General features: G+C 41.2%; 1 protein-coding gene across 1 annotated transcript in view; it reads right to left on the reverse strand.

The window, feature by feature from the left end:
• Window positions 1–3,920: 3,920 nt before the first annotated feature.
• The window catches only part of SETD3 (SET domain containing 3), a 77,087-nt gene continuing 57,926 nt past the window's right edge, over window positions 3,921–23,081 (reverse strand). Inside the window, exons 7-13 of the mRNA XM_012650096.1 lie at window positions 18,590–18,648; window positions 17,607–17,721; window positions 11,823–11,897; window positions 10,461–10,627; window positions 9,507–9,592; window positions 6,015–6,175; window positions 3,921–5,313 (exon numbers count right to left, since the gene is read on the reverse strand). Of these exons, the coding sequence (XP_012505550.1) occupies window positions 4,864–5,313; window positions 6,015–6,175; window positions 9,507–9,592; window positions 10,461–10,627; window positions 11,823–11,897; window positions 17,607–17,721; window positions 18,590–18,648 (1,113 nt within the window). The 3' untranslated portion in view covers window positions 3,921–4,863. The remainder of the gene's footprint in view (window positions 5,314–6,014; window positions 6,176–9,506; window positions 9,593–10,460; window positions 10,628–11,822; window positions 11,898–17,606; window positions 17,722–18,589; window positions 18,649–23,081) is intronic.

Consider the following 23,081-nt stretch of genomic DNA (forward strand, 5'->3'; position numbering starts at 1 on the left):
AGCGCCCACCGCACCAGAATGTACACGCTTGTTCTGTTGTAAAGTTTTGCCTAAACCATGGCCAGTAACTTCTCTGTTGCTTCAAGTGGAAGGATGTGAGTTTGGGAAAGTTTTCCATACACACATGAATGTATGTATGCACACGTGTGTATATGTGTTTATATGTGCAATATATGTTTATATATAAAATATATGTCTGGACACACACACACAGATATGCTTGAGTCGGGGCCAAGGAAAAGTGGCCCAAAGAAGTGAGAGCGTGTTAAGAGGCTGTTAATAAAGCCTAGGAGTTGGAGTTGACACCAGTGTGACGGTCTGAGTTCCCGACTCCATCAACTGTGCTAAGGAGTCCAGGAGCACAGGTTCTCGGCGTTTTTTACCTCGTTTCTAAGGAACCTACCAAGGGTGGCATTGGTGTTGAAGGGAGCTGGCAATCACATTTTTTTCTCCCAGAGTTTACTCATTACAAGATCTGTACCATCACACATGCGCTCTCCTCTCAGGCACCAGGGCACCAGCGAGGCACTCAGGAATCACTCCTGGCAGGATTCCTCCTGAGGGCCTGGACTTCTCAGCACCCGCTGCAAACAGCTGGCACGTCCGGGCCTCCTCGCTGCCCTCAACGGTTCGCGCCACCTCCACATGCTCACAGACGGAGCCCCCTAAGCCCAGCCACACGCTGTGGCCTCCAGTGCTGCTTTTCCCTTGAGGGCCAAAGCATGTGTCCACGATTCCCTTGGGCACCACGGCGCACACTCTGTCAATTAGGGTTCAAAGGTCTGCCTCTGCACCGTGACGGCAGGGTTTCTTATGAGTCTCTGAATTGCCCACAGAACCTAGCATTGCACCAAGAACACCACTGTTGCTGAGTCCAGGGCTGAAGTTCCTGGATCAATGAGCAGATGGTGCCCACCACTTCCGGGCAGGGTAGGGATAATCTTGCTAACTCCAGTCCCACAAACATTGTCTGCCACCCCGAGTGGCTTGGACTTAGGAAATAGTAATACTGACCAACATTAACCGATGTTTTGCATGTGCAGACATCAGACATCATGCCAGAAGCTCGTACATGCATCATCCCATCTGGTTGTCCGCACTCCCTAGAGGCAGAGAGCACACGACGCCCTGAAGGAGGCTACAAAAGCATCCAACAACGGCCAGGGTCCGTCGCCTGGGAGAGAAGCAGGCTGCACAGAACCAGGTCTGTGGGATGCAGAACTTGCGTCCCAGCTACCATGTTTTGCCTCCCTGATGGTCTGACGGCCGGTGGCCTGTCCACATCCAAGCCAGCGGGCCTGAGCCCTCTCACGGCCATCTCGGAGAGCGCTCCCTCTCGCGGCTGAAACTGCCTCCCCCACCCGGCGGTGGCGGTGCCTTCTGCGGAGAGGAAGTCGGAGCTTCCTTCACGCGACAGTTCTTCAAATACGTGAAGACAGGAATATCATGTCCCTGCCAAAGGCTTCCTCTCTCCAGCCCAAGCATACCAGGACCAGCACCTCAGCTTCATTTAAATAACAAATCTGTCAGTGCATTTAAATACACTTTCAGTTACTCAAATTCAATTTACACACAGAATTTTAGGAATACATTATGTAAGGTGCCACTGATTAAAATAATAGGGTGACCCTTAATGAGGTTACTGGATTCTACTCTATACCCACCTCAAATTGACATTTAAATAAGACTGAGCCAAATTCTTGGGTCAGGTTATCAGCTATACCCTACAAAACACACTCATTTTGCGAGATCAGTCGCGAGAGGAACACCGCACAAGACACCATGTGAAAAGCTTCTCCCCACAGCTATGACTGGTCGCAGTGACACTGAGATCTGGGCTCTGAAACCACCTCTCAACCAGCCACCACTGAGTCTTCACAGTCAGCGACATTTAAGTGCTGAGCTCAAGTCACAGGTACCTTCTTTGGATTAGCTTTTTTATTCTTTCATTCCAACATGTACATATTAACCACCAAAAAAAAAAATTAATGATTTACAGAAAATTAATTCCCTTATTTTTAAGTGGAGGTTTTATTTAGCATAGCCTTGTATATTGGGAACCTGGGAATATTTTTAATGTCTTACCTCATCTCTTAAAAAAAAATTAAATACATCTTTTAGTGAGCCTATTCTAGAAACTACTGGGGGAAAACCACCTATCAATTGCCAGTTTTCGTGAAAAACTGGGTGTTTTTTCTAGGCTGGCGCAATCTAATTGCTAACTGTTTACACAAATAACACACAGAGCTAACGAAACAGAAGCGGAGCCTGGCATTTTCCCAATGACCAGCCTGGGCAGCTTCTTATCCAAAAGCATTAAGAAGAAAGTCAACTTTAAAATGATTTGAGAGAAAGGTCTATTTTCATGACAGATGGCAATGAGGGTTCTTCAATGCCAATCTAATCACTTTCCCGCAATTTTCGAATGCTTAAGTTGTAGCTCCAAGTGTTTGTGCAGGCAGCTCTGTGGAGGCCGAACCGGGACAGGGCAGAGAGGGGGCCCGACGCGCTGGCGGCGGTTCCGCCCGCCTTCAGGAGTCATTCTAGGGCAATTCAACCCAGCTCAGGACAGCAACGCCGCCCAGCAGGTACTGTCTTCTGACATTGAATGGCTCTGCTTTCACGAGCACCCTACCACGTCACCAACGCAGAAGGTGCGCTCAGCTGGAAGCATAACTTACATAACTTGATAAATAAACTGTTGATGAACTGATTGACAAAATGGCTCTGAATTTTTAAGCAAGGACCTCAGATGATTTAGCGCCATTCTTTCATCTTACAAGCAATGACGACGCAGGTCCCAGGAGCCGACTTGACGACACCCATTGCAGGTGGCGCCGGGGCTGGAGCTTGGGACCCCCGTCCGTCCAGTCTGGCCTCCTCCAGCTGCGTTGGAATGTGAATCTTGCCCAAGAAACATTTTGAAAACTATCCTGTCTCCTAATGCTATTTTACATTTTAGCTGGGTATATGTTTTTTAAAAAAAAGACATTTTTAATATTGGGCTGAAAAATTTCATCCAATGAGAAAACGTATCGATAAGCAAAATGGCCATGAAAGTTGTAGTGTCTTGGGCTCCTCTGCTGGAGTGGAAAACTCCTTGAGCACCACAGTACTTTTGCCTTTTGGAAATTAATAGATAAGCTTCACAGGCCATCTAATATTTGTAGTAAAGCATCTCAGGTATGAGGCTGGCATGAGAGTTGGCAATCACACGCTGCCTCTTATCCGTAAGCTCAAGCTGCGTACACAACGGCCTAGGAAAGTTATAGGTGTCAACACCAACAAACGTTCCCAAACTCCCAGAGATGAACCTGCCACGAGAGTCCAGTGTAGCAGGCAAACCTAACCTGCTGAGCAATTCAAGGCAATGTCGTCAAGACTTATTCATCTGAACTATCGGGAGAGAATTAGGCAATCGATCTGCAGGGCTGCGTCTTCTCCAGGGAGAAACTCCGAGAGCATCCTTCGGACTACCTATATTGCGGCAGTGTTTATCAAACCGGTTGGGTGAATAGATACATAGCATTTTCAAAATAAGCAGTGTACTTAATAGTTAGGATATCAGAGACAATGTGAAAATTTGTGATTAAGGAAGACTAGCAATCATTAACCTGAAAACCGGTGGCTTTCTGGAGACAGTTCCTGCTCCCACCCCAGGAAACTGTCCCAACCTTTTACTTCCCCTAAAAGCCAAGTACTCCTTTTCCCATGCTCCTGCTGCCTTCGTGGGCAGGTGGATGAGGGGCCCCGCAGCTGGCTCTCTCACCCAGCTTTCTCGTTCCTCTCTGTACGCCCAGGTGAGCAAAGCCCCCAGCACAAGTCAGGGTTCAAACAGTACTTGAGGAATAAGGATGATGTTGCATAAAAGCTCGACTCAAAGGGCATGTCCCATTCCAAAAAAAAGTAATAGACAAAAATATTAATCATGTTTTCCTTTTAATAAGGGTTTTTACTCAAAAGTGTAGCTTTGAAAATCTCTAGCTTGGTGTGAAAACCAGAAAAGCTGGGGAGCTGCCTCACTTTGAACACCACCATGGAAGGCTGTGGGCCGCTGTGTTTGCAAACTCTCCATTACCAACGCTGGAAATCAAATGCACCACTTTAAAATCAGAGCCAACATTTAAAATTAGGAGGATGATGCATGTCCTACTTTGATTCAAGGAAAAAGGACAAGTTTTTAATACAGTAAAACAAAACACAAACAGTAAACAAATCTTTAGAAATCACTAGATATATATGTGTGCATATATATATATTTATGTAATTAGGATTATCATCAACATTTAAAACTATTAAAAATAAGGTTGCCATCTTACCTTTTCTTTTGGTACTGGGTTTTCTGGGTTTTTTTTAAGGAGAAAAACCAAAGATTTTGCCCAGACTCTAAAGTTTCCCAACTTCCATCCTGTTTTCTGCTGTGCAGTTTCTCCACCTTCGTGCTGAATACCCAGAGTCCCGCCAGCAACTCGTGTTGGCAGGAGGCAGAGCAGGCCTTAATTCTGGCTGTCACGATGACAGGCCCACAAAAGCACAGCTGACAGAGGAGCTGAATTCTTCCCCAGGAAGAAAATACATTTGCCCACAATGGGTCTGCAGAATCTTCCAAAGGCACCTCTTCCCCCTTTGTTGCTGTTTGTTAACTGGTTTGTTTTCCCTAAAAGTAAGATGGCAATCTTAATCAAAATGGGAAGCTAGTTTTTTTAAATAACTTAAAAAAATCATTTTTATATAAAGCAGCAAAAACATGTTTTCCTCTCTGCAGAAAGAAAAATGTTAACAAGGAAACACAGCGATGTAAATGGACTGTCCATAAACTTCTGCTAAACTGAATTTCCCACCAGCTCGAGCTTCACCTCAGAGCTACTTTTTAACTTCATCAGTGATGTCTGAAGAAGATCCTTTGGTGTCTTCAATCGCTCTTTTACTTTCTTCTTGATTTAAATTTTCATTTTCGGAACTGGTTCCGTTGGGGATAGAGTTCTCACCATTTACCAGCCCGTTCTCTGTCGCCTGGGCTTTGCTGACGGCCTCTTTGATGCTCAAGGCCTCCTGCACTCCAGCCTCCTCCTCAAGGTTTCTCAAGACCAGGGGGAGCCTCGAGTCCCCCACGCTGCTCTCCAGCAGCCCAAGGTTACTCTCTTCGTATCTGGGCAGCGGAGCCTTTTCCTCCATCTGTTTGCGGTAGTATTCCCGGTTGACAGCTGCACTCTTCACTGCTTTCTCCAAGATCTCTTTTTCACCTAAGCGCAATTTGATGGCCATTGTTGCACGAACAGAAAGGTCGTGGTTTTTCAAGACGAATTTATCTTCCTGGAAAACAAAAAAGGGCAAAATTAATTACAAGAAGTGAAAATCAACAAAACTACAGAGACAGAAGGCAGGTCAGCTGTGGCAGGGGATGGGGCATGAGGGAACTTTTGGGGGTGAGGGAAGTTTCTAACACTTGCCTGGACAGGTGGGGTTGCATGACTAGACACATACAAACATAAAATTCGGAAGTGTGAATTTTATTGTATGTAAATTACACCTCAATAAAACTGTTGTAAAACAAGAAAGAAAGGCCTGAGTCAGTGTTACCACATCTGACAGAGAACTTTAATTTTTTTAAAACCATTCTCTGTCTTGTGCCCTGCTGTAGCCCCCAGGGCAGCAGTTGGGTGAATGGTACCAATGGACGACTGAGAAAGACATATTTGAAGTTAGTGGCTCAATGGTGAACTTTAAAAGCATAAATGAAAACTTACGTTTGTGGAATCATATAAATTAAAATTATAAAAAGGTGTTAAATAATTTAAAAGTGTGTCTTCTAATGAACAATGCCTAAATATGATATGTCTGGTTAAGTATAAACATGTTAAACATAAAAATAGTAATATATTAAATGAAAAATGCCAAATATACCATTTATTTTGCTAAAAAATTACAATAATTTACATTTTGGAAGAAATCTCTTCTTAAACATGTTTAAAAACACAACAACGCACAAATCCCCATTTATTCAATCTAATTACCTCAATAGTTGTTTTATATGTTTTTAAAAGGAGTGAGGCTCTATCTTCAAGAAACGTCCAAAGTTTGACCTCATTGTCCCAGCTAACAGGAAATTCAGAGTTGCCCAAGGTGAAGATTCTATCAATAGCATTGTCTCCTAGCAAATGTTCTTTCAGTTCTTCTACAAAAAATACAAACAGCAATCTGTTAGGAGGAAAAAACAGTGCTACTTCTCATTTTAACAAGCAATTCACCTTAAAAAATATCTTTTCCAAGTGTCATTTTCCCGCGGTTAAAAGCCCTCCCTGACCAATCAGCCAGGCCACCTCTAGACCCTCCAAGATGGGGACAGAGCTAAGTTTCAGGGGAGGAAAAAGAGGTGAGGTCTTCTTTATTTGCAGTCCAGGTTAAGTCTTGGTATGGCACTTCATTTTTCACTGTTTTTATGAGGGACACTGAGAGCCTCTAGACAGTCTTAGAAGATTTTTTTTAAAGATGATCTATGTGGCCACGTAACCCTTGTTTTGACAATAGCTTTTTCACTAGCCCTGAACGCAGTCATGCCAACTGGGTCAAAAAGACATTCAGCTGAACAACATAAACAGTGAAAACAAACAGCAGTCACAACGACCCAGTGATCCTCCTACACTTAAACCTGATCAGCGCTTGCTCCGGTAGTTGACCTGCAAAGCTACTTACCTCATCTTACAACAAGTAAGCCACAAACTGAAACAAGAAAATGGACTATCAAAACCTTAGGTAATGAAAAATATGGCCATCTCTTTCACTTGTCAGAAATTTAAATAGAAATTACAAATAAACACAAAGTGAACATCTCGATTACCTTCAAATATATTTAAGAAGAGGAAAGAATCCAAGCAACTGCTCTGAGCACTTTATCTCCCATTATCTGCAAAAGCCCAAAACACGTTGATCCTATTCAGGCTCAAGAAATATACCCAGGCTTCTTATATCATTATGAGACAGTGTCTCTTTCAGAGCAAAATGCCCCACAGCTGTCACTATTTACAATTCAAATTGAAGAACTTCTGCTGCCAGCAAACCAAACTTTTATTAGTATTAGTTAGAGTAATTCAAAGAATACATCAATTGTCTTGACATGACAAATTGTCTTCCTATGACTAATGAGAAACTAAGGAGAATCAACGGATTCAAGCAGTTTTTTTTTTTTTAAGGAAATAGAAGTTATCTAATGTTCAAAAAAGAAGTTTATTAAGTTGTATCTAACTGTTAGTAAAGATCATGATAAAATTCAGGTTAGGCTTTTGATTCTTCATTTTATATTCTTTGTATAAAGCAGTGAAGATTTTTTTTTGAAATAAAATCTTCCTCAGTGGTTGCAAATTCCTCTCCAGAAGCCCCGAACACTAAGGTTACTATTTCCTTCCTCAACCTACCCGGGTTTTACTCTGCAACGATGAAAGCTGAGGGGTGAGAAGCAGAGCTTTCTCTCTGCTGCTCTATAACCACGAAACCGGACTCATTTCACATTCCTAGAGAAATAAAACCTAAAAGAAGGGGAGTAAGACACTGCTGTAGCAACATGACCTGCCTGGAACACGGGAGATGAACTAAGTGCTTCTAGAGCAGGTGTCCTCTCCTGCTTTCTGCCAGCAAACAGGTCCCCGATGCTACTGCCTGTGCCTCAGTCAGCCCCGTCCTCATTCCGGCCCACAGAGCTGTGTGTTTGGTCACCCCAGAGAGTGCAGACCCCAGGGCCCCTGCCCCTCAGCCTGGTTCTTGCTCAAGCTCCTCCCTCTGCAGGGAATGTCCTTATAGCTGTCCCCTCCTCCTGCTCCTCCTTCCACCAAACCCAAACCTTAATGGTGCCCCAGGGTCTAATTCAAATGCTGTTTCCTCCAAACCTCCAGAGTGCTAGGAATTTCTTCCATGGATTATGTTAACAGAGCTAGGTTCTATGACAGGATCATCACTTGTTAGCTGAGTGACCTTGGCCGAGTTACTTATCCTCTTTCTACATCAGTAAAATGGGAATACTTGTCTCTCCATACTGATAAGATTAAAATTAAGTATGTAGCACATTTAGCATTGTGCCTGGAACATAGTGAGTGCTCCACAAATTCTAGGAATATCGTCACCCTCAGCTCTCTTAATTATAAATTCTTTGAGGATATGAACTGTGACATTTGGTTTTGTATCTATCTGTATATGAATATATGTAATATATTAAGAAATATATATACACACACACATATATATGGAAAAAAGCCCACAGTTAATCCTTAACTTTTGTTCATTAAATTGAACTGATGAACCATTACCAAAGTACAAAAATCACCAAAAGCTCCCACTTGAATGACAGTAAAGCTACAGCAACACAGTTCCTTATAAGGAACAATGACCACATCTCACTCCTCTACTTTCGTGGCTGGTGTCTAAGTTGCCGCTCTTGTTCTGGGACTAAGTTTCTTCTGCCTCCCGTGTGATGTCAAGCCTTGGACTTACGCCACACAGCTCCCGGATCCAGACGTGAAGATCGGGAGGCACAGACAGCAGGGTGCAGCGGCGTCCCTGCCACAGGCCACGACTGCCTGCTCGGACCAAACTGCCCTCTCCCTAGTGCTCCGGCAGCTTCCTTCCAGGAGGAGACTCATCTGTTCTCTTGGTTGATCATTCGCGCATTCATTCACTTACTCCTACCCAATCTGTTCTGCACAGGATTTAAGGTAGCCTACCATAATAACGGTATCACCACCAACACGCACAGACACAGACACACACACACACACACACACACACACACACACACACACTTAAAAATAAAACCTAAGACCAGGGAATTTGGAGGAGTACACTTTAGGAAGAAAAATAAAAACATAACCACAAGAGGTCAAATCTCAGTATAAGAAACCCCAAAGGACTTGTCTTAAGCAAATATAAAAGTAGATGCTCGATACATGTATTTAACTCTTTCTGAGCCTGAAATACAAGGCTGTAGCCAAGAACATTGTGTGTTCTCCACAGACTCTGTCTGCAATGTTATCTACTCTAACAGGATGCCTGGCACTAAACGCTTGCTGGCAATTTCAGAGTTAGAACGCAGAATCGGTTAGCAAACCAAGTCCTATGGTCCATATACACCACTGTTGACGACATCAGTGTCAACTGATCATGAACCTCTCCAGTTAGTTGGAGGTTAGTGTCCTGTGCGTGAAATTATGCTTTGTCAGTCTTAGGTAATAAGCACATCAAAAACTCCCATCTACAAATACAGAATTTTTATATACTTAGACAATCCAAGATGCCTTAAGTTTCTTTCTAATGAATATTGACAACACATTGAGGATTTAATAAAACATTTCCAGGGTACAACAGATCAATTTCTTCTTTCTTCAGTACTGCCACCTTAATGCTTCCCAAAAGTGCTTTACTTTTAAACAATTTCATCTTTAATCTGAATCACTATGCTTTACACTTTCATGAATTAAAAAGAAAAAAGTCAACATCCCTTTTTTCCTGACGTGATTTACCTTCGGTCATGCAGAAGACGCGGAGGAAAGCCAGAAGCTGGGCAGAGATGGGTGGCTCCGTAAAATGCAACGCAAAAACGCTGGAACTGACAAAAGCAGGAAGCAAGATCAGTCACCCGCAGCAGCTACCCACTTGCTCCAAAGTGAAGCCCTTAAATCTACTACGCGTGTAGCCGTCCTCAAGGAGAGCTGAGCTGGAGTGAGTCATTCCGACTCCTCATCTGAACTACGAACGCACAACTGTCAGTCCTTGCACAATGCAGCAGGCAGGGGCTGAGGGACCAGACAGCCATGCCCTGGTGGCCCATCTCCGCCAGCTTTCCTCATAGTCTAACGGCAGGAATCTTAGGTTGCACACAACACGTTCAGAGAATTAAACATATTTATGTTCTTAAAAAATGTTAATAATAATTTATGTTGAGTTCACACTTTAATCATTAATCAAATATTGACAAGCTCAATAAAAAAGGTCTGGATAATCCATTTTCATTAAGAATGGTTCCTCCATTCCCTGGAGAACTAATAAATCATAATTCCTGTCTTCTTTATCATTTTACACCTCAAATGCAAGAAAATCTTAAAGAATTTAACTTGAAATTCTTGAAATCACTGAGGATCATGACTTCATTATAGAAACTAATGGTGGCAAAGAATTAAATGAAACAAATTGATCCAGGTCATTAACCTTTTCAAGGTGAAAGACATTAATGATACCAAAGCACTTATTTAACTTAATGAGGATTTCAGGCCACACCCCCTAGAACTGACTGCAAATGCTCCCAATGACACAATTCTGTTTATCTGAAACCGCTGGTAAATCACCAAGCGTCACCATGGTTTAAATTTGCTGTGTAGCAGGGATAAAGGGATTAAGACAAGCTACTGTAGAGAAGTTTTATTAACACACCAAGTAAACACTACACAACTGGAAATATTTCAGGTTTTTCTACGTACGTGGGGATGCCAGCTCGAGCCAAGACCTCGGCCTTCATGGCGTAGAGCCTGTCACTTTTACTCACTCCAAGCTTTATTTTCACTCTGTCGTGTGAGTTATTGTCAAAGAAAAAACCACTGTGGATCACAAACTCTGCATTTGACCGAGTGCCATAAAAAATGTAAATCTGAGATGCAGTAAAGAAAAAATAAAAGGACATAAAACAAACTTAGCATGCACTCTCAATACAGAGCAGGGCAAAGGATTAGTTCTCGTATATTCAATGCTACTTTACATTAATGAGACAAAACAGCTTAAAGCAACTGTGCACCTATTTGGTATATCGTGTGTTTCGACGGTGACGGTGTGCAATTTTCCCAACTTCCCAAACTGTCTGAGATGCAGTGAGGCTGAGCACCCACTTCTACCACCACGTGGCAGAGGGGAGCCCACCAAGGAGGGTACTCACTGAGGCCTTCACTAGTACACAAAGGATCCCAGATCCCCGGGGGCCCTGGGCCTCTCTTACAATCCTCTCTGTTTTTCAAGGGACAACAAGGCTATTACTTTAAGATCGCACTTTAAAATTCACTATGTTCTTCCTCTCCTTTTAATATAGGAGAGACTTTTCTTTTAAAGCAATGTCTGTCAGAAACTTATTTCTAGATTCTGTGGCAATTAATTCCAAACCTAGCAGGAGAGTTTGGGAACTTTTCTGAAGAAAGACCAGGTCAGTAAGTACTTTATTAGACTAATATTTTTCATTTTGTCTTAACTGGAATGTCAATAGTCTTTATCAATTGTTTCTGTATTATCTGCTTAGGTATAAGACTAATAGGTAGAATGCAGGTATTTATATATGCATATTACTGAAAGGCTTAACCTTGCTCCCACCCAAATCATTAGATTTAAAATAAAAATCACAGATTAAAGTGAAAGTATAAGACAACAGATCTTAAGATTCCTGTTTCCCTTATGGTTTTGATACTTAAATACTGCCCCTTTTAAATAATGCCTCTTTATAAAGAAAGTTCCAATCAACAGAAAAAGAAATAAAAGCAATATGGTTTATGAAATTAAAAAAATTGTTTTAGTATCATAACACAGAGCTTATTTTCAGTTAAGAGTGTTACAAATATCAGGTCAATTGTGCAAATAACTACACTTAAATCATTTTCTTTGCACACCCAAAGAACAATTCAAAGCACAATATGCACATTACAGCTTTAGGTCTTAAGATATGTTCCAGAAAACAAACAATCCTAAATAAGAATCCCAAAGTTTTCTTCCAAAGTTAAATACCTTTTTAAAATTACCAACACAGTATTAATTCCATGCCCAGTGGCCAGCCCACATTCTGCAAGATCCTGCATGAAACCTACCTGCTCTCCAGCCCGAAAATCCTGCAGAGCAACACACTCACAGCGGTCATCCTCCAGGTTGTAACCAGTGGTGATCTAGCCACAGGAGAAAGGACAAAGTCATGACGCAGCAAACATGTCTATGTGCCGCTCGATCACGAAGTTCTTTTTTGGCAATTGAGGACAAAAGGTATCCAAAAGTACTCAAAAGTGCATAGCTACGTGCTTTATAAAACTGAGCGAAGAACTGCTTGAGTATTTTGATTAATTCTAGTTATACCAGAGACTCTCATGGAAAGTTATTTGCCTGAAATGAAGGAAGTGCTGCTAGGAAAATACATCGCGCAGATTGTCACATGCTGGTCTCCACCAAACATAATCACTTATTAGCGAGTGACCACCTGTGAGCCCTCCCCCTCAACAGTGAGCCACAGGCTACGCCTCTCACGCAACGCCCTCCCTCTAGACAGCCTCTGTTCACGGGTGATCTGGAGGAGCAGGATCTCTGGAGAACTCTCATTAAGGTGCAAGTATTATCCTTACCTAATGTTTGGACATTAAGAAACCAAAGTGGGTTTTCCACTGGACAATCAGGGGAAAAGAAAAGCTCTATTTCTGAATTATATATGCATATTTTACTCTGAAATTAGAGAAATTGAAACTTTCAGGCAAGCAAAAGCAAAATACAGTAACTCAGTCATTTCTTATTCCCTCTTTCTCTGCTGATACAACGTGAGAGTTTCTAAGCCCATTAAAATAAATACAGGAAATCCTTTAACTATACCCTAAATCCACGTCTCCTTCTAAGCTCTCCTGTCTTAGTAAGGGTCAGCCAATGCCATGGTCTCAGCACACCTCAACCGGTCAGCATTTTATCTTCTTAATATTTTTTGGATGATTTCTTTCCTCCTCATTCCTCTGCTATAGTCCTTATTCTTTGTTGCCTAGCTTATTATTTGCAAAAACCTTCCAATTTTTTAAACCTGGTCTCAGAATCCAGTACTGTTCTTCCTGCATTGCTAATTGTACAATGTCACTCTCCTGTTTAAAATCTATGACTCCACTCTGCCTTGAGAATAAAATCCAAGTTCCTGAGCAAGGCCGGATTAAGAGGCCCGCATTTCCCTTCAGCAGCCTCAGGAACTGCCACTCACCTGCCATACCAGGCACTGCTCCAGTTCCCTCTTGCCTGGGACTACCTTCTACTCCTGGTATGCCAGAGAGACTCAGCCGAGGCCTGGCTTCTCCGCAAAGCCACGCTCATCTCACCCTCCTGTGCATTCCCAGAGCCCGTCCGCACTCCCTCCAGCCTAGAGTCAGGTTATCTGTGCTCCTGCCTCCCGGCCCATCAGAGCTGGAGACCAGGAGCTCCCACTTAATCTCCATGTCCACAGTGCTTAGCACACAGTACTGACACCTGGCACTGCCTTTGAGAACATTAACTTGATGCATGAACCCCCAGAGGAAAGAACAGATCCCCAATTTATATAAAAAGCTCCTTCTTAGAGTTCTGTCCCTCAGAGTAGCCCCCCAAACTCTTAGGTTGTCTGTCTGAGCTCATCGATTACTTTTTGACCTATTCATTTATCCGGGACAAAAACTGAAGACAGACAGCTACAAGTGCTACTTGCTAATGAACGTATCAGTATCTTGGATTCAAAAGAAGATTACTTTTGAGTCTAGGGAATGACATTTTGGGAGAGAAGGCCACATAACACTAATCTTTAAACCCAAGATCCCCAGAAACAATTGTTTATTAACCATATGTCTAGAAGCCTTCATACTTCTGACCTGCAAAGACCAATGAGCAGTATGCAGCAATGAGAAGTAAATGAAGCCAAGGATTCTAGAACATTTTTTCACTCACAGAATATTTTAAACACTTTATTTGAATTAAAATCAGCTCCAGGAAGCTCCTGCCCAACATCTGACCCCAAAACATCACCCTGATAACAAAGTATGTAATAAGAAATTGCCCAGGAGGGAAAGTCTAGGCACTCCCGGGCATCAGCGGCCGTGTTACACAGGGCCCCCGCCAGTAGCGTAACCAGGAAGGACGGCAGTGAGGGGAGGAGGAGGGAAGTTAGGGAGATGATGGAGAAAGGATCATGGATGTTTAAGGATATTTTACAGGTATCTCCCACTTTCAGTAACCTCGGTGAACAGCAAGGCATAAGAAATAGCTTCCTGTGCCCACAAATAGGCTTAGTTCCTGCTCCCTCCTGCAGCCCTTTCTCGGCAAGGGGCAGAATGTTTTGAGGCTGAGTGTATAACTTGGTGGCATCAAAGATTCATCAAAATGCAAGGAACCACAGACCTAGCCCCTCCCTTGCCTGAGGGCAGAGCGGTCCAGAGCCTGTATTCTCAGCCTCTGCTCTCCCTGGGAATACCCGGCTGTTATTCAGAAAAGAAGGCCTGCACAGGCAACCACAGAGCCCTTCCTAGGCTGTTGGGACCCCACTGCTCGGCAAGGGCCCTCTGGCAAGAGCCCCTGGAAATTACCACCTACAGCCAGGAATCTGCAGCCACTGACCAGTACCGACCCAAAGCCCAGGTGGGAAGGGGAGGGGCTGGGGTCCCTCCACATGCTGCTTCTCCCGCCCTCAGCTGACTTCCTTTCTACAAATATTTACTAAGTGCCCATTCTGCGCCAGGCCCTAAGCTAGGCACTTGGAAAACAGGGTGAAAAGCCTCAGTTCTCTGGTCTTCTTTCCTAGGCATGGGTTTTCACATTCATTTATTCACCATTCATGAATTCATCCCAAAAATACCAGGCACTGGGATATAGCAATGAACAAAAAAAACAAAGCAATTCACCCTGCCTTCATGGAACTTCCATTTTAATGGGAAAGGAGGTGAACCAACAATATATAAAAATAAATAGGTAAAACGCAGGATATGGACAAAGGCGGGAAACCCAACAGGATGGGAAGCAGGGTTTGCGGCCAGGAGGTATAGCCTCGCTGGAGTCTGTGAGTCCTGGGAATGGCTGAGGACCCAGCGTCTCAGGCAGAGGTGACAGCAAGTGCGAAGGCCCTGAAGTGGGCGTGTGCTGGTGCCTGAGCCACAGTTAAGAACCAGAGGCTACTCACACCTGTGGCCAGGGGTCGCAGGGGCAGGCTGTGTAGGGGCCTTGGCCACTACTGTAAAAACTCGGGGTTTTACTTTGAAACTAAGATTCATCTAAATCTAAATGTTTTCCATTTTTCTTCAATACACAAATGGAAAGAAAGACCTTCAGAAACAGCTTCCCTCAATTGTGCCTTAATTCTCGGCTGCCCTTTCATCCTGGCGGGTAGAGTTGCATATTCAAATGCAAGGGCTGATTAGTCCAGCACACTGTATGAACTGGAACTAACCACTGTCTATAAACCACTTAGAGGGATCCTTCTCACATAAACTTAACAACCTCAAGAAAGAAAACCTGCTGCTTATGTTATAATAATTTTGGACAAATCGTGCAGAATATAAAGACATGTTATTCTTGCAGTTAGTACTATACCTTCTAACCTTTCCTACATGTTTCTCCAGCCAGCTAGGAGATCAGTGCACATTCACCAGAACCTCCGGTGAGGTGTGCACGCAGCCTTGTATTTTCTCCTGTACTTCCTCGCTGTTACTGGTTTGTCATTACTGATACCGACTTGATTCTTTGGTTTCTACTACCATAATCAGGTTTTTGGGACACGGTTAGAAGCAGACAGTGTTGCTGGGTTACAAATTTCCACCTACTCCCGCAGTGACAGTCGGGATAGACTGACAGTAAGAAAATGCTCATCATGATAGACGCATACAAAAAAGCAAATCTCTTGCCTGAAAAGCTGAGCCTTGATTTCAAGTACCTTATTTTAAAAAATAGATTAACTATTAATATGTACAATATACAACTTTATAGTGTTAAAGAAGAGAATTTCTTAAATTCTACCACAGCAAATTTCCCATAAAGTCTTATAGTTAAAATGGGAAACGGTTCGACAAAGGTGTAAAGTATGCAGGAAAAATAACCATTATCAGAAAAAGTACCAGCATCTTGAATAAGCCTTCTAAAGGTTAGCAATGCTTTTGCCATGACTGTGGTAGCTTAAAAACTGTTTGAATGGTATTAGGGAAAGTACAGCATTCGTTGTCATCAATTCATTATTTTTATTTCGAGATAACCTGGTTTTTTTTTTTGTTTTTTTTTTTTACTTTTAGGGGAGAAAAGGGTGAATCATTTTATTCTATTTACATGGAAGCAAAACAAAACCCAGCACGTATATGAGCGTGTGACAGTCCCAACGCACAGCAAAAGGACGGGAGGGGCTTGAACAAAGCCACAGACCTGAGGGACCTGAGGCATCGAGTGCACCGTGGGGCGCTGGGACTGCAAAGGGACCTCTCCTATTATACAGAGGCTTCTGTGTTGTTTAAGTCTTTCTGTTCGTTTGAAGTAAAGCATGTACTTTTAAAAAAAATTTTTAGAAATAAGAAAATAAACACTAAAGATCGCATTTGGGAGCCAATGATCTAATCCAAAAAGAAAAAAATACTATAGTCATATAGTAAAAGCTACTTGAAAATTTTTAAAAGTTCAAGCTTATGATCAGGTTTAAAATATCTCTGAAGAAAAAAAAACATGCAAAATTATATTTATCAATGAAAACAATTTATAACACATGCTACTATTTCTTAGTATTGCTAATTAAACATATCTAAATTATGGCAAAAATGTAATTATAAAAGCAGAACTATTCTTTCTTACTACCATTTAAATACGTTTAAGACTCAAGAGCTTACTTGTTGCTAGACCTTCCCAAATTAGCACTAGACTATTCTATCTTAAGTGTCTGGCACACATTACATGTGTTCTGGCCATTTTGTGGAATTAGATGTGAAATAATCATTTACAGCATTTCTTTAGTCTATTTATGACACTGCTAATAATAACAAAGAAAGCTGACATTGAGATAGGATGAACAAAAAACTAACCAACCAGTATACTAGTAGAATAATGTCTAAAATTTCAAAATAATCTTAAATTTATCATATTTCTATCTATTAACAGGAAATCCTTCTCAGACAACCACCTCAGCACAGAGAGTGCTTTAGCCTATGTTGTTGCTTGGAATCCCAAGAATGCCAAGAAACAGAGAGACTGTCCCCCTGAGCTAGCTGCACTTTGCAACAATAATAAATCTCCTACCCAGTGCTTCCCATGTCTGATGACACCAACTGACTCCCACATCGGAGGCCAAGAGGCAAAGGTGCAGTCTCCCTCCCTCCATCCCTCCAGGCCAGGGAAAGTGAGTATCGGCTCCTGAACAAAAGCAGGTTAATAAACACGGCCAGGGATTTGTCAGCCTATCAAGGAAGGGACGGGGATAAGAAAGAGTCACAGAAAAGTACATAACGGGAAACAGAGAGTCAGCAAAGGGAGAGAGAGAAAAAAAAAGAACACAAAAGGGAAAATGAGAAAGACGATTTTTTTCAATAAATGAGTATTTTTAAAAGAGACTTTGGTTTAGTCTGTGGTATAGTAAGATAAGAAAATGAATGTTTAGGCTGGAATTATGGCTTAGCAAATAAATGTAGTTCACTGTGGTTTTTGAAAATGGTATAAGATTCAAATTCCCAGTTTTCAGTATTAAGTTAACACAGTGAAAGAAAAACACCAGCTTCTGTTTGTGGGCAGTGGGGAGGAGTGGCCCTTTTTGTCGCTTTTGAAGGGAGGCGGAGGGGAGACTGATGGTGGAGGAATGTCCACTTGGAAGCTCAGCAACAACAGCCTCCCAGACCCAACACAGCACAGAGGAAGGGGATGGTTACCAGGCCGTTGGTGTGATTACACATGTCCCACAAAGGAATGAGAGCCAGGGTCACCCGGGAACCGTCCTCCGTGGGAATTTGGTTTTGTCGAGTCATGACAGAAGAGACTGCCCACCTATAACAATGAGAAAAAAGGTGATTTAAGGTTGGAACATTTAAAAGCCAACTGCAGTAAGAACAACCCGACCAGAAATTTTGGTTCGGCTGACCTCTCACAAATTTTAAAAGCCTTTTCCTAAGTACCAAAGGTAATGTTTGGCTTTCATCATCATTTAAAACTAAATCTGAGCTTTAGAGGATCAGGGGAAACGCACGGACAAGGAGAGCCAGAGGATTGCAGGGCAAGAGATCAAGGGAGGCCGCTGGTTCGCAGGGAAGGCAGGCTGTGCACAGGTCTCAGGGCCCTTCCGGGGAGCTTCACGATCCACAAAACCTCCTTCCCCAAACCAACTCTGGCCTCTTTTCCCCAAATGCTGATTCTGCACCTACATTAAGCCTCAAGGAGAAGCAAACGATAAAACTGCTTTCTGATCAGAATCCTCTAAGAATTGTATGAAATGTAAAATGTGATTTATTACATTGTGCAGTGAATTAAATCTTTTCTTTAAAAAAAAATCCCCATTTTACACTAATATAGTCTTTTTTAAATAAGAAAAAAATATCCTTAGGACCACCCAACACTAATGTTAGTCTTAAGTAGCATTTGGCTACCTCAACTAATCCCCTACCACTACAGGTTAATGGCAATTTCTACATGGCTATTAAAATGCCGATACTTATCCAAGCTGTTCATTATAACTTCTGAAAGACTATCTGTTTTGATGCTTTAAATGGTCACAGCAGGTCACTTCTTACTGAAGCATTTCCCTCACTTCTAATACCCCACGTTCACTTAGAAACCACCCCCAACACACACACACACACACACACACACACACACACACACACACACACACACAGAGGCACACACAGCCCGCACCAACCTGTAGTCCTCATAAGTGAAAGAATCCTTCAAGGGCAGTTTGTTGGCATGAGGATGGGTCTTGGAATTAGAAGTTTTAGAAAGCAGAGGTGAAAAGAGAAAAAGGGAAAACAGAAATCAGTCAGCAGAATTTCATTATTTAGCTGCCTAACAGATCCTAACAAGAGCCAAATGAAGCAGGAGGCGTCCAGCCGCGCTACTGAGGGATCATCGTGCTATTATGCTCTCATACATCACTGTCAACTTAATTTGTTGTGCCCAGCAGCCGCCATAAATCTGCTTCTTCATATTTCGATACCAGCACCCACAGATACCGTGCAAAATAAAATTTAAGGTGGACTGACTTTACGAGAGGCAGGCACACCCACATTGTGAGCATTTGATCTAAACAGAAGCAGAGCCTCCAAAGCCAGGTGTCCGTCCTGGCCTTTCCTTACACCTCATGCCATGATGTGCCACATAGGCCTTCAGAACAGATTTCAAATCTCTTCTTGCATCAATAAAAGGAACAATTAAAGGCACTCTAATAAATTGAAGGTTCTTTGATTCACCTCTTACTTAAATCACTTGATGGGAATCAACTTGCTATGTGCAAATATACATGGCAAATGTGGATCAAGTACAGAAAATCCAGAGAAGTGCAGTTTTATGAGATTATAAAATAAATAAAATAAACTAAGATATAAAATAGGATTACAAAACAAATAAGATAAAGATAAAATAGAGATCAGAATATGTAAATTTTACTACTATTTTTCTGGACAAAAAGAACATTTGGTAAAAATATCCAAAACTTCACACTTATGAAAAAATGTTATACGTTTCATATTCTCTCTTCACAACGTCCCTCCCTTAGACCTTTTAAGCGTAGACCTTTTAAGCACTTAAAAACTTTGTCTCAATTAAGAAATTAAAAGCTGTAACAGTATAATTTTAATCTTCAGTTTCAATTACAGTCTGATAGACAGATTGCAGTAAGTGATCAAATGAACAAATGGTTATTTCTGAGACACAAATGAAATTCTGCTGTGGCTGTCTCCACACCACCGTTAACGCACAAAGCTCCGTGTAGCATGCGGTTTTTACTCTTGACGCATTGGCATCACAAGTGCACCGTAATTTATCATCGCTCACTGTAATGTACTCGCTGGCACCGTGTGCAGGACAGTAGGGGATGAGGTAAAAGTGGCTCAAACCGTAAATCAATTAGAAAACAAAAGCTTGTGCTCAGCGCGCAATTTTAGGCAAATTATGTATTACAAAAGGCTGCCAATGGGTGTTAGCTCCCAGGTGCTCGCCTCTCCCCTCTAGTCTTTAGCCCAGTTTTAACCCTTTGGAAGAAAAGTCAAAATGTAAAAACATATTCACATAATTTTTAAAAAGCATATCTATGACAACAAAAATGAAATTAAAGGAGATATATTTTAGGTCAACATATCAAGTAACATATTGCCCAAGGACATTTTCTAGCTGCTACAGAAAGATCAGGAAATCCCACGGAGGGAACCAATACAGCATGGGCAATACAGCCAGGAGGTGAGAGTCCCAAGGGATTGCAGCTTCTTGCTTCTGAGAGTCTTAAAGATGTTTTCCGCTTAATTATTAAACTTAACTGCAACAGCATTCAGGTTTTTCCTTAGAAAAGTGCAAATTGGCATATAAGAACCACCTCCCCCCAAAACTAATTTGATCACAAGAAGTACCACAGAAAAACTGAGAACCTGTAAAGAAAGGGAATTCCATTGCTAAAATATCTTTTCACTTAAAATAAAATGAAATTTCAAATTATCTGATCAACTGGGAACTTTGCACATCCGTCTGTTTTCATGCGCTAGGAGGCAGGAAAGTGTTGTTTTTGTTATTTTTAAGTATTTTAATTCATTTAAACTGTATAATTTTCTATGGTATTTTGAAAGTTGGTAAATTCCAATGCTAAACCCCACAAGTACTAAAAACTTAACACTCCCAACAAAAAAGTCTGACTTATTAAATAGCAGAAAAGTTCACAATTAGCAGTATTGGAATGCTGAATCTCAAAATGACTTAAAGAAGAACCTCCCAATACTCAGATATCTTGAGCCTGGGACCCTGTAACACTATTCAAACATGGGTGATCTCAGGGACCAAAGAGATGGAAAATTAACTCTCCAAAATGTTTCCCTTTCTACTAGTCATACATATTTCTTACCCAACATATACGTTCATGCTCACAGTCCTGATGAAGTTGTAAAAAGAAAAAAAAAAAAGCAAGGAAAAAAATGTGTAAATGCATTCTTCAGATTAATTTTGAAGATTATTTTGGCTGTATCGTTATATAATATTTGCACAATCTGTTAGAAATGGCTGTTCTTATCTTCTTTAAAAAACACGGTGTGCCCACTGTATGTAACTGGTATAAAAAGCTATTCTGCCACTGACACATGCACTTAACAGCAGAATGTGACACAGGAGAAAGGAAATAACTTTCATTTCAACAAGGCTCTCACTACTGGAATACTATCGCCACCTACTGGCACTAAGGGAGAGTAGGTTATAGTCGCGGAGCTCCAGAATTACTTCTCAGGGCAAGGCCTCTAGGGCAGCAACTTAGTACAAACCAAAACCGGGTTTGTCGAAAATGGCTACTGCTTCAGCTTTACTCAAGTAAAATTTGGTTTCTAAAAAAAATTCTATCCTACCTCTCAAAATCATTATATAATAGTTTTAAAAGGATTTTGAAAAATTGAAATACTGGAAATGATCTGTATGTAAAAAAATATTTAACCGTGAAAATAAATGTTTTTACTTATTCTGAGAAAATGAACAAGGATAAGACAAACATCTATTCCAAACAAATTTTACTTAAGCTCTAGAAAGAATGATTTTATTTTAAAAAAACACCAACTCCTTTCCCGGTTGAAGATCAAGTTATGGTTTAAAAATACATCTTCCAAAAATTACAATATTAATCTGAGGTTACTTGAAAGTTGCTAAAACGTTCTTAGATGGAAGTATTTGAGCTCACACCTTATAGAGAGGATAAATGAACATTCCTCGCTTCACAGAGTGAACTCCCAAAAGGGTTTTGTTGATCATAACAGTCTTTTCCAACAGAAGACATTCCTAGCCTATACTTCAAAAATAAAAATGTAAAATTAAAACAGAAAACTTACTCTTTGTGGCCAATTGATTTTAGCGTCCAATCCAACTGTAACTACGATTTCTAAGACACAGCTACAAACAGAATGGGTGAGGAGGGTCCCCACAGAGCTTCGTCCGGCCACTGTCAGAAAGATGACAGAGGCAAGGGCTCCTCAGGCATGGGCCCCACAGGAGCAGACGGTGGGTCTGCCCACAGATGAACTCCCCACAACCCAAACTGCCCAATAAATGCAGGGTTAGAAACTAGCCACTGATTTTCTGCAAACTTCTTAAGTGATTGATATTTTTACTTTCTTGAGCATAGTAAGTATCTGAAGTTGGAAAAATGAACAACTGCCGTAGCTCATAATCAGACTTGGAACACTAAAGAATTTACTTTCAACAGAGTATTCTGGTTTGCTTTCTGCCAACCCAGGCGACCCAGTGAAGCACCATTCCCATTTCCTGTTCCATCAAAAGGAGGCATTCCTTGGGAGACAGTAATATTGTACCTAGTACAAAATAATCACTATGTTTGGGAAAGATTAATATCTAAAATTGTTTGTTTGGCTTCAATAAAAAGGAGCAATATTGCTAAATATGTAAGTATGACATTTTGAAGAATTTACCATATTGCATGGGTCTGCCAGCTACGCTTAAGGAAATTAAAAACCACTACAGTCAGCATATTTGATCCTTATTAAAGTTCTGTCTTGAACTATCACTCACATAAAACAAAAATAACCAAGAAGAAATTTAAATAAAACCTATGGATTATAAGTGTTTGAAGATGAAAAAATGAACAATATTCTGGCTTAAAAAAATTGATTTAGCATGCAGCTTCTCTTTATAGTCCCTTGATAAAAATGAAATCTCCCTAACAAACACTTAATAAAACCTGTCAATATCTCTGGAAAGAAAAATGACACAAATGCATTAAGTATTAAATACCCTTGGAAAAAGTCACATATTCCATGAATTTTTGATGTACTATCTTGACATTAATGTAAAACCTTGATATTTATAATTGACAGATATTTAATAAAGTATAAAAGAAGATGGCTGCTGTGCAGCATGCAAATCGTTCAGGCTGATCAGAAACAAGAGATACAGACATGCACTTACACTAAACACACAGCTAATGTGTGTTACACAGATCAGCTGTAGTCTTATTTTAAGCTCATGTAACAAACCTTTGTGGAGAACCAAAATAAGCAGAATTTGTTATGTGAATTCCTAATTCAGAAACATCTAGTATGAGAAACAGCTTTGAAACATTAACAGCTCTGCACAGGAACAAAATACATTTAAGTTAAGGTTTTTTGTGTTGTTTTTTGTTTTTAATATTTAATGATAAGCATTTTTAAAATAAA

This window comes from Propithecus coquereli, unplaced genomic scaffold, assembly GCF_000956105.1.
Source record: "Propithecus coquereli isolate 6110/MARCELLA unplaced genomic scaffold, Pcoq_1.0 Scaffold310, whole genome shotgun sequence".
NCBI lineage: Eukaryota > Metazoa > Chordata > Mammalia > Primates > Indriidae > Propithecus > Propithecus coquereli.